Raw genomic sequence first — 11,864 nt, forward strand, 5'->3', positions numbered from 1 at the left:
ATCACAACAGAATACTGTCTGATGTTGTGCTGGGAGATAAGACCCCTAGGTTAGAAAGCACTCAAAATACACAGTGGCTGCCACAATGAACTCAGGCATACCACCGATGGAGAAGATGGCATAGGACTGGGCAATGTTTTGTTCTGTTGTACATGGGGTCGCCGCGAGTCAGAGCTAACTTGAAGGCAACTAGCAACAACGACCATGAGACCAGGTTCATATTAATAATAATAATAATATCAAAGAACTCCATAGGTGCCTGCAGGGGGAGCATTTATTTTGAGCTGCAGATGGGACAACCACTCTGATGGCTCCCAGGTATGCCAAGGTGGGCCACCGTCCTGCCGTCCTCACTTCCAGCGGCCTCCCAGGCGGCCCTTCCCTGCCCCCTTCCGGCTGTAGAAGAAAAAGGGGTTTCAGGAAGGAAGGGCCTCCTCAATCTCTGAGGATAGCCCCAGGCCTTCAATTCAAAAAATCCATCCCCCCAAATATCCACTCTCCCAGCCCACAGCACATAGTGGGCAAATGCATTCAACCATCCTCTCGTTCAGGGTCACAGATGGGGGTGAGCTGGCAGTTGATATTTGTAAATGAGTGCAGGGTGTTCAGGCAGGTGCTGATAAATGTTTATGAGTACAGGGGATGGGGAAGGAAGGAGTGGGTGGTCTAAGGGTGGGTAACATGCAAAAGGGGCTGGGGAGGCTGGGGTGAAAGAGACAGAAAATGAGAAGAAGGGAGAGAGGGAGGGAGAGAAGAAAGAGACAGAGAAAGAGAGACTGAATCACAGAGAGACACAGAGGGAGGAAGAAACAGATGCAAATATTCAGAAAGAGATCACCCACAGGACAGACAGATTGACAGAGCCAGAGAGACAAATAGAGAGCAGGAGGGAGGGAGAGACAGAAAGGGAAAAAGAGATTGACTTAGGGAGATACAGAAAGAGGAAGAGACAAGCACAAGCAAACAATCAGAGACAGAGAGAGAGAGATCTGAGACATATACACAGAGAGATTCGCAGAGCCAGAAGGACAAATAAAAACAAAGGGAGAGAGACAGAGGTGAAAGCATTTACAAAGAGGCAGACACAAGAAGAGACAGACAGAGAGACTCCCACAGAGAGTCAAAGAAAGACAAGAGGAGAAGAGAAGAGAGGAGAGGAGAGGAAGACAGAGACAAAAGAGAGAAGAGACAGACAGAGGGGGGAGAGGGAGGGACAGAGAGGAAGAAAGAGAAGGAGGAGGAGGAGAAAAAGAAGAAGGGAGGGGATGGTGAGAAGGGAGGGAGAGAGGAAGAAGGGAAAGTCCTAAGAGTCAGAAAGAGGGTCATGGAGGATGAGCAGATGCAGGTGGGATGGGCAGGGAGCCCAGCTCCCACTTACAACTTCTGGGCGTGGCTGATGCGGTTGTAGAGCACGTTGATCTGTGGAGGCAGGAGGGAGATGCTGGAAAGGCCAGTGGGGACATGCCCACTCACCCTCACTGGTCCAGCCTGCCCAGCCTGGCCTCCTGCAGAGAGGGGTCTCACCTCGTATTTCTGCTGCTTCAGCTTCTCCATCAGGTCAAACTTCTCGGACTCCAGCTGGTGGATCCAGTCTGACAGCTCCTGGGCCTTTTCCCTGGCAAGGCAAAAGGGCTGTGATGGAGGGGAGCCATGCCATGCTATGGACCCAGGGATAGTGAGGGACATAGGCCCAGAGAGGTTGAGAGGGCTGCCCAAACCCACACAGCAAGACTCTGAGTTCAGCATTACTGGCGCCATTTTGTTAATATTTGAGGCCAAATATTCAAAGTGACTTGAAACAAAGGGATTTTACATCTATGCCCGCTTTCTCCATATCCAAAATGGAGGTTTGATATTTTCCCAAGGCAGGGTGATGTCATGGTTAAGAGCCCAGGCTCTGGAGTCAGAGTGCCCTGGGTTCAAATCCCAGCTCTGCCATTCTCTGTTTTGTAGACTATGACCAAGTGAATTCCGCTAGGATCCTGTTTCCTTCTCTTAAAAATGAAGAAAAAAAAAATTATGGAAGAGATGGCTCATTGCCTACCCAATATCTCTTCTCCCATTCTTTCTTAAAAACAAAACCTTGTGCAATAGCCACAGTTGTAGAACTGTATTTCCCATTCTCTCCTGCAGGTAAGGGTGACAAGTGAAATGAAAGTAGGTCATTGGATAGGACTTCTAGGAAAGCCTTTGTGGCTCTTCCCTTGCAATTTCTTTCTGCTACTTGGATACCGAATGTGATGACTGGAGCTTCAGCAGCCACACTGGGCCAGGAGGTGACGTTGCAGATGTTACTACTGGGCTAAAAGTGGTGGAACAGAAAAACTGAAGTCTGAGTCTCTTGATGATTTTGTAGAGCTGCCATGGATTACCTACCTTCAGATTTATTGTATGTGAGAAACCAAACCCCTGTGTTTTAGGCTGCTACAGTCAGACCTCAGTTATTACCATTCAAACTAAATCTTAACTGATAAGATGTGGGGATGAGATAATGCATGTAAAGTACCTGGCACATAGTAAACACTCAGTGAAGCTGGTTGCTATTCATTTCATTATTACTAGCACTCTTTGTTTTCTTTTTGCCAGCTAATGGCTTTCAAATACCCTCTCCTCTATGATGTATTTTATTTAAAAACTTATAGTCCTCATATGACTCTAGTTTTTCTATCTAATAAATAAAATTTAGGTAACTTGAGATCCTCTAAAAACCTTATGAGACACAAATTATGAGTGTGTATATAGTGGGGGATAGGAAAAAAAAAGAGGTAAAACAAACACTTAACCAGTTGTCGTCAAGTCTATTCCAACTCATGGTGACCCTATGTGTGTCAGAGTAGAACTGTGCACCATAGGGCTTTCAATGGCTGATTTTCCAGAAGTGGATTGCCAGGCCTTTCTTCCAAGGCACCCAAGTGTGTCCGCTGTTCACACCACCTAGGGACTCCGTCACTAGTACTGTTGTTATTGCTGTTGGGTGCTGCCGAGTCGATCCTAACTCATAGTAACCCCATGTGTTACAGAGTATAACTTCCCCATAGGATTTTTTGGCTGTAATCTTTTTACAGAAAGCAGATAGCCAGGCATTTCTACCGTGGAGCCGCTGGGTGGGTTCTAACTGCCAACCTTTTGGTTAGCAGCTGAGTGCTTAACCATTGCACCACCAGGGCTCCTTGTCACTGGTTCTAGAACCTACTTTTTATGGCTGTGGCCTGTAGGGTCTGGCAGGTGATATGGGGGGAAGCCAGACAATACGACTCACTCAGACTTAGGAGATGTTATTGACCTAATGATGCCCCATGGCCACTCAGGACAGACCCCATCTTTTAAGAATTTTCCAGCTGAGCCCCTACCCAACAGGACCCTATCTTCCCCTTCAGATCGCAGTTTGGCATCAGCCCATGACCAAGACAGCCTTCATCTCATGATAAATTACAAGAGGGAAGGCTGCTGAGGATCATTCCTTCAGGGGCCTCATTTTCATCTTGACATTCTCTGGCCTGGGACATGGCTCATGAAGCCTGTACCTTCAAGCACTCCAGAGGGGACACAGGGACACTGTGCTCTGAAGTTGCTCTGCCACTTACTAGCTGTGTGACCTTAGGCACATTCCTTCACTTCTCTTGGTCTCACTTTCCCTGTGGAAAACCCTGTGGATCACAGTTTTATTCAGAGACACATGGGAGTGCCATCAGTCCAAGTCAACTCCACAGCAACTGGTTAGTATCAGTGATGCTTTTCATAACAGAAGCAACAGAGGACCAGAGAGGGGGAGCCACTGGCCCAAAGTCACACAGCACCCGGGGCTCAGACCCTGGGCTTCTGTCAACCCAAGTCTGGGTACGTGTCCTGCAGTGTTGTGGATGCCAGGGGTGCTGGTCCCTTATCTCCCTGTCTCAAACGACAGCCCCTCAGGCCCTGAGCCCCCGCTGCACCTACCGTAGCTGGTCTTCGCCCATGTGGTCGACGTTCAGAGGCTTTTTACGCTCAGACAGGATCCGCTGTTTCATCTCCCGCCCCGTCTGGCGCTTACCTCGCTTTTGTTCAGCCTGAGGATTGGGAGGGGATACCTTGAACCCAGAGCACAAAGCCTCCAGATCCAAATTGCTCCCAATGTCAGGATCCTGGGGTCTGCACTCCCAGCCCCTCCTCCCTCAGACCCGGGAGCCCAGGACCCCAGTCCATTCTTCCATCCATCAGAAACCAGAAGTCTGGGCTTTCAACTCCCTACCTCCCTGGGAACCCAGGCTTCAGACCCCAGCTGGCTGAACTCACCTTGACCAGGTAACCCCCAAAATGGGCCCCCATGTTGGACAGAACCTTCTTCTTTTTAGCATCGTCCTCAGCCCGCTTCTTGGCTTCTTCCTCTTCCTTCCGCATCTTCTCCTCCTGTGGGAAGAAACAGGTTAACCCCAAGGCCTCCTGGGACTGAAGGGCAGAGGGCCTGGGATGGGGATGTGGGAGGGTGGCTCAAAGCAATGCTGACAGTCAATGCCCAAGGGCAAGGCCAATACTGAAACCTACTGGAACTGGCAAAGATGCAGGAGTTCCTGGTCTGGCTCTTTAACCAGACTGTGTGACCTCCTGCAAGTCCCTTCCTTTCTCTGGGCCTTAATATCCCCCTCGGCAAAAATTAAGATATAGGAGTAGGGTAGGGGGTTACCCTTTTCTTCTACATCCCTCTAGCCTAAAATGGCCAATGGTGAACTTTGCTGTGTGACTTCATTGAGACACTTAACCTCTCTGGGCCTAGGTCTCCCATCCATGAGCCGAGAATGACTGTGCTCCGAGGGTCAAGGAGGGTAATGGGTGATGGAGGGAGGCTTGGGGCACGAAAGAGACTGATGGCCTTGAGCCTAGAATGTCTAGCGAGACATTATGTTGTTCTGGAAAGTATGTGTTAGAAGTTTCAGAAATAGTGGCTTGTCTAGGCCGAACTCCTCATCCATAGGGTGGTGTGTCAGTACAATTGTTCTTTGTATGTCCAACATTTACCACCTATATTAGTTTCCTATTGCTACTGTAATTTGCAAGTATAGTGGCTTAAAACAACACAAATTTATTATCCTGTAGTTCTAGAGGTCAGAAATCAGACGTGGGTCCTATGGAGGTAAAATCAAGGTGTCAGCAGGGCTTTGGTCCCTTTGGAGACTCTAGAAGAGAATCCATTTCCTTGCCATTTTCAGCTTCTAGAGGCCACCTGCATTCCTTGACTTGTGATCCCTTCCTCCACCTTTAAAGCCACAATGTAGCATCTTTAAAATAAATCTCTGACTGACCCTCCTGCCTTCCTCTTATAAGGACCATTGTGATTACACTGATCCCATCTGGATAATCTCCCCATCTTAAGATCCCTCACTCAATCCCATCTGCAAAGTCCCCTTTGCCATGTAAGATACCATACTGGCAGATTCTGGGGTTAGGATGTGGACATCTTTGGGGGGACCATTAAGATACCTACCACACCACCCTACAAGTGGTTTGAGTGGGGCCCCACTCCTTGATGCCAAGGTAGATAGATCCTGTTTCCAAGGCCTAAACCAATCAAGGCATTCCAAACACAATCCCCCAACTAGCCAGTGATTAGCTCAGTAGATGGACAGCTGGATAATCTGAGTGCACTTCAGGATTTGTGCAGGAGACACAGAAAACAGGAGGTTATTAGCTGAATAACAGATTGGCCCATAAAATAAAGAATATCACCTGTGAGTAATGAGCTGCTTTTAAAAATAATCTCTAGGAGACAAAATAATCAAAAATTGCTCTAAAGCAGGGAAACTAGAATACTGGAAATGGTACAACCAGAATAGAATGAATGATGACACATTATGAAAAATGTAACCAATATCAGTGAATAATTTGTGTAGCAATTGTTAAATGGGAACTTAATTTGCTGTGTAAACTTTCACCTTAAACACAGTAAAATATCTTTATTAAAAAAAAAGAGAGAGAGATTAGGCCAGAGCTGTTGGCCACCATCTTGCTACCCTCAAGAGGAAAACCTGAGAACGTGGGTATCCAGTAGGGTGACCAATCATACTGGGATATGGGATTTTCAGTGCCCAAACCAGGAAAATCCAGGGCAAACCAGAACAAGTTAGTCACCCTAGTGTTCAGAGAAAGATGGACAGAGGATTGGGAAGAGAAAAGCTAGGTCTTTGTGATCCTTGAGTCCCTGGATCCAACCCTACCTGAAGCAAGCAAAGTAGTAGACTTTTAATTATATGAGCCAATACTTTTTTTTTTTCTTAAGTCGTTTGGATTGGGATTTATATCTCTTCCAACAGAAAGGTTCTTAACTAACACAGAATGGGGACTTTCTCCGGATCACAGAGAAATTCACAAATAGAAAATAGAGCATCCAGCTAAAGTAGTAGCATTTGGGCTCCCAGGAAGCTGCAAGGGAGGCACCCACCGCCAGCTTGGCCTGACGCTCCCGCTCCTTCTCTGTTCTGAAGCGCTGTTGCTCAGCTCTCTCAGCCCGGCGCCGCTCCTGAGGAAAGGAGAGGAATGAGGGGGTGCAGGAGCCACGCCTTATACTCCCCAGAGTGGGCTAAGAGTGGAGATAAATGGTTTGAGTGTGGCGACCAACTTCAGAACATTCCCAAAATTCTCTCTGCTGCAGTTCTATACACCATTCTTCATATCGCTCTAGACCCAAGAAATGGACACGCGGTGAGGAAAGAATCTGGGGGACCTCCAACTCTTCCTGACTCACAATGCGTTCCTTCAGCGCAACGAGCTCCTCTTCCTCCTTCTTCCGCTGCTCAAAATGCACATCGATGAGCGTCTGCAGCTCGAGCAGATCTTTCTCCATGCGCTTCCGGTGGATGTCCTGTAGGACAGAGAGTGGGAGCCCTGTTATTCCCAGGGCAGTGCCTCCGGACCCTCTGGAGGCACCAAAAGCCTCTAGGCGTCTCTCAGAAATGTCAGAGCTCCCATGTGCGCTAGGGGGAGCTCTTCACAGCAAGAATCGATGGTTTTGTACGTTTATTGTGACATTTACCTCCAGCAGGTGGCGGTAAAGCGTCTTCTGACACTAGTGAAATATTTTGACGCTCTTCGGAAGGAAAAGAAGTTAAGCGTCTTAATTTGCACAAAGGCACCATGCGAGCTAGCGACAGAGCCTGGAGATGAGATATCTATTACTTACATCGAAGTCGACGCGTTCCCCTTCTGGGATCTTTGGGGGGATCAAGGGAGGCACCACAGGACGACTGGGTGGATAGAAGGAGAGAAAGATGATGAGTTGTCTGACTTCCCTGACCAGATTACAGGGCGGCACTATCCAATATGGTAGCTACTGGCCACACGTGGCTCCTGAGTACCCAAAATATGGCTAGTTCGAATTGAATTTTAAAAAATGTAAAATATCTCATTAATAATTTTATATTGATTATATGTTGAAATGATAAAATTTTGGATATGATGGGTTGAATAAAATATACTATTAAAATTAATTTTACCTGTTTTGTCTTGCTTTTTTTAATGTGGCTACTAAAAATTTTAAGTTATATGTGTGCTCGATGGGCTTTCATGGCCTCTGCTGGCCTGCCTAGCTTAGGATCCTCACCATCAGAATGACCAGTGTCTGCTTTGGTTCCCTGAAAAACCAGACTATATCCAACCAGCAGACTCTGTACACATCCCTCTCTCTGCCTAGAGGGCCCTTTCTACCTCCTTCAGCTAGGAAATGCCTCATCCCTGAGGACTCAGGCATCACCTCCCCCAGGAAGTCTTCTTTAATTGCCTAGGGCAAATATAAGGCCCTCTTCTGTGCTGCTCTGGTACCCTGGGCTACCTGGTCTACCCTTCATTGTTTCTGGGTCGGTTCCACCTATAGGGAGGACAGGCTCTGCCTTGCTAAACACAGAGGGAAGTTCTTGGGAAATGTTGGCTGAAAGAAGGAATTGCTGACTGTCCTTTTCCTTTCTTCGGATTCTCCCACTCTCCTTCTCTGCTTTCTCTCACTGTGTCTCTGGCGGTGAGGGTGGGGGGAATATTTAGGAGGACATAGTCTGGAACCCTTGCATAGGATCTCACCTGGGCTTGGGGCGTTCCTCTTCTGGTGTGGGTGGCATGGGGGGGGGATACAGAGAGATAATTAGCAGGAGTTCACGGTAGGGGTGGGGCGTGGCACACCCTGGAGAGGAAATTCCCCAAGCCTCTGCCCCCAGGAGTACAGTGCCCTCTTCCAGTCCCTCTCAGGAAGGGGGATGAGGAGGGGAAGAAAAGGGGAAAAGGGAAGCTAGGGTGGTCATTAAGGAGGAAGAGGGTCACACGCATCAGATATACATTCAGAACTGGTGTGGGGGTCTCCCCCCTCCCTTCTGGGAACCCAGGAGTCCAAAACCCCAGACCCTCCTCCCTCTATACCCAGAGGGCTTGCCCACCTCCAAGAATAACCTAGCAATGGAGGATCCCAAGCCCTCTCTTGGTTGAAGGACCCAGAGGTTCTGATCCCAACCCCCTCCCGTCTCAGGAAACAGGAATTTCCTCTCCTAATTCTTGACTCTTCCGCAACCCTAGAACACAAGGCCCCAACCTTTGAATGTATATGGGGGACAAATATAACAGACAGGGTCAGGGGCGAAGATGAGGAGGAATGGGGTGATGCCTCTCAGCAAACATCCAACCCTTCTATAAATATTCCTCCAGACTGAGGAAGAAGGCTTGGGTGTCGGTCCCTTTAAGAAGGAAGGGAAAGGGTTAAAGCCACTGCCAGGCAATTTCCCTTCGCGGCCACAAGAGGGCTCAGGAGCTCTCAGGGGCTTAAAGGACCGGGTCTAGGGCGGGGGTGGAGGGCGGGGTGGGGGTAGGCATCGTGGGGGTCAGGGCCCGATGATATCGGGGATCTCCCCTGGCCCCCGAAATCGGTCTCGGGAAGCGAAGCAGTCGCGGTTACCTCGCTCGGCCTCCGGCTCCGGCTCCTCGGGGGCTGGGGAAGGGGCAGGAGGAGAAGCAAGGATATGGGGTGTGAGGGAGGGGTGCGAGGGGGCAGGAGCGGCCACGCCAGGATGCAGGAGAGGGAGAGAAGGGGGAGAGGGGAGAGGCTGTTAAAGGGACTGGAGCCGAGGCCCTCGGGAGCGCCCCTCCCCAGCCCAGCAGCCGCCCCTGGCCTCCAGCGTCCCCACCCCCACCCATCCCGTGGAAACCTGGACCCCGCGTCCAGCTCCGAACCTGCGGGATCCAAGACCTCACCTTCCTCCTCCTCCTCCACAGCCTCTTCTTCTCCTAGGGGGATAAGGAGAGAGAAGAGCAGGCGTTAAGGGCTCAGGAATCCCAGGGTCCCAAGGTGTCCAGGTTAAGAGACCCAAAATCCCAATATCCCCAGGTTCTGACCCCCCAGGAATGTCCCTCGTTTCTGACACCAGCAAATCCTCATATCTCCAGATTCTGAGACCCCAATTTCTGATATTCTCAGATTCTGGGACCCTCAAATCTTGAGAACCCTAATTCTAAGACTCCAAATTCATCACCTTCAAATTCTGAGATCCCCAAACCCTAAACTCCCCAGTTCCTGACGCTTCAAAATTCTGACTTCCAACATTTAGATATCCCAATTCTAACCCCCCAAAATCTAACACACCAAATTCTGAACCTCTATATTTTGCCACACCATAATGCTGTTACTCGTTTCTGAGGCAGAAGGGCTTTTAGATGGGGAGGGGGTGAGAGGTGCGGGTGAGCAGAGGAGATGGCCAGATAGAGTTCCAGACTCCAGATTCGGCTGGAAGTGGGCACCGTGGCTGACCTAGGCCTTTCCACAGGCTCTGTGCCGGCGAGGTTGGCTAGTAGCTGGGGAGTGTCGGTCCGCCCTCCCACCCCCCCACCCCAACTCGCTCCTTCTCTCCCATTGGCTAAGATCGGCCTGGGTGTCCCCGCCCGCTGAGGCCAGCTCCCTCGGGACTCACCTTCCTGCTGCTCTCTGAGGACCGGGTGGCGAAGAGAGAAGGGAGAGTTAAATGTAGGGGGGAAGGATGAGAGAGGCCCTCCACGTCTCCAAACCCCTCACCCGCCAGCATCACTCACTCTTCATATTCCTGCTCTTCGGTGTCCGACATCCTGGTGTGACCTAAGGGCCAGAGAAATGGCTGAGTTAGGCGTCCTTAGAGAAGACGAGCTGCAGGATCAGACTCCCGGCTCTGAGAGAGGAGGGGCCGGGGACACAGACTCCTGGGTCTGAGGGAGGAGGGGGCTAGGGTCAGGACTCCTCGGTCTGAGGGGGCTGGGGGCCCGGACTCCGGAGTCTGGTTGGGGGGGATGGGGTCAGGACCCCTCGGTCCGAAGGAAGAGGGCCTGGGGGCCCAGACTCCTGGGTCTGAGGCAGGAGGGGGTTGGGGGCCCAGATTCCTGGGTCCGAGGGAGGAGGGGGCTAGGGGCCCGGTGTCGTAAGTCCTGGATGAGAACCGGGTACTGGGAGGTGTGGTCCGGGCACAGTCCCAGCGCCGCAGCAACTACCCCCAACCCCAGCTGTCCTCCTTTGTCTTATGACAGGTCCACGGGAACCCGATCTGAGTGGGGATTAGGAAGAGGTATTTGGGAAGGGACAGTGGCCTGAAAACAATAGCTGCCCCACTCCCAAGGGCTATTTTGGGGGGTGATGTAGGCGGTGCTACAGAGGACATTTCCTAATAAGGGGTCTGAGGGGGCTTCTGGAGGATCAGTCACACACACCCCAGCTGGCCAGTTGCCTGGGAGTCCTCCCACCTGTCTCCCCTTTTCACCTTTGGCCACATCCACGGTGTGGGCTCATCAAGAGCAGCTTCTGCCCATAGATTTCACCCTGACCCCTAAATACTTACAGCTCCCTAGTCTCTGGGATCCCCTGAGTTCCAAGATGCCCAGGTTTAAGAGACCCCCAAATCCCAATATCTCCACATGCTGACCCCCCAGTTAATGTCCCTGATTTGACACCAGCAAATCCATATATCTCTAGACTCTGAGACCCCAATTTCTGATATTCATAGACTCTGGGACCCTCTTATCTTAAGATCCCCGATTCTAATATTCCAAATTCTGTTACTCCAGATTCTGAGATCCACAAACCCTGAACTCCCCAATTCTTGACACTTCAAAATCCTGTTATCTCGGATTCAGATATCAATCCTAATCCTCCAAAATCTAATACCTCAAAATCCTGAGCTTCTATTCTAGCACCCCAAAATGCTACAGTTCCCCTTTCTGAGACCTTAAATCCTGAAACCCCAATAGTGACACCCCTAAATATCAACACTCTTGATTCTGAGACCCCAATTCTTGATGCTGCAGATTATGGGCCTAAACATCCTAATATCCCCGGGACCATCTTAATTCTGAACTCTCTAGATTATGAGACCCCAAAATCACAATACCCAAGCTCTGAGGCCCAAATCATAATACCCCCAAATTATGAGACTACAAATGCTGATCACCCCAATCACAATACTTCAGATTTCGAGATCTCAATTCCTAAAACCCCAGATTGGGACACCCTCCCCCACCTCCTCCATATCTGATACCATCAGAGTTTAAAATTCCAAATCCTGATACCCAGACTGTTGGACCTCCAAGCCCAGATACCCCCAATTTCTGAGATCTTCCCAGACTCTGAGACACTGGGGTCCTAAAATGTTGTATTCTGGGACACCCAAATTCTGGCACCCCAGGTCCTATTAGCCCCAAATCCTAGTACTCTTCCCTCAATCCTGAGTCCCGCTACAGCCTGAACTTCCCAAACTCTCAGACCTCCATCTTTATGCCCCTTCTACCTCCATGCCTCCTCCTCTCCATCCCTCATCTCCCCAACCCCTCTCCTGCCCCTACCCGAGGACATTGTCTGTGGAGACTGCAGGGTCCCCATTACCTAAGGCTGAGTCTTCAGATGC

The 11,864-nt window shown here is 50.1% G+C and overlaps 1 protein-coding gene across 2 annotated transcripts; it reads right to left on the minus strand.

The window, feature by feature from the left end:
• Nucleotides 1-265: 265 nt before the first annotated feature.
• TNNT1 (troponin T1, slow skeletal type) lies at nucleotides 266-10,499 on the minus strand. 2 transcript variants are annotated; one of them, XM_004381754.1, is made up of 14 exons: nucleotides 10,415-10,499; nucleotides 10,274-10,275; nucleotides 10,030-10,072; nucleotides 9,912-9,925; nucleotides 9,199-9,225; nucleotides 8,041-8,062; nucleotides 7,151-7,214; nucleotides 6,716-6,832; nucleotides 6,413-6,490; nucleotides 4,273-4,386; nucleotides 3,937-4,046; nucleotides 1,525-1,615; nucleotides 1,379-1,419; nucleotides 266-396 (listed from the first exon to the last, which is right to left on the minus strand). In XM_004381754.1, the coding sequence occupies exons 3-14, from the start codon at nucleotides 10,059-10,061 to the stop codon at nucleotides 351-353; spliced, it is 756 nt and encodes a 251-aa protein (XP_004381811.1). In that variant the 5' UTR covers nucleotides 10,062-10,072; nucleotides 10,274-10,275; nucleotides 10,415-10,499; the 3' UTR covers nucleotides 266-350. The 2 variants fall into 2 exon arrangements, with proteins under 2 accessions (XP_004381811.1, XP_004381810.1); XM_004381753.1 differs by lacking the exons at nucleotides 10,274-10,275; nucleotides 10,415-10,499 and adding an exon at nucleotides 8,903-8,935 and having other exon boundaries at nucleotides 10,030-10,069.
• Between the last annotated feature and the right edge of the window lie 1,365 nt (nucleotides 10,500-11,864).

This window comes from Trichechus manatus, unplaced genomic scaffold (assembly GCF_000243295.1).
Source record: "Trichechus manatus latirostris isolate Lorelei unplaced genomic scaffold, TriManLat1.0 scaffold00087, whole genome shotgun sequence".
Classification (NCBI taxonomy): domain Eukaryota; kingdom Metazoa; phylum Chordata; class Mammalia; order Sirenia; family Trichechidae; genus Trichechus; species Trichechus manatus.

Excerpts from the sequence above, each read along its gene's own strand:
- TNNT1 (XM_004381753.1), bottom strand. The coding sequence starts at position 10,061 with ATGTCGGACACCGAAGAGCAGGAATATGAAGA. Across the intron at positions 6,833-7,150 it reads GGGAACGCGTCGACTTCGAT|GACATCCACCGGAAGCGCAT; the intron begins GTAAGTAATAGA and ends TCTGTCCTACAG. Across the intron at positions 1,616-3,936 it reads ATGGGCGAAGACCAGCTACG|GGAAAAGGCCCAGGAGCTGT; the intron begins GTAGGTGCAGCG and ends TTGCCTTGCCAG.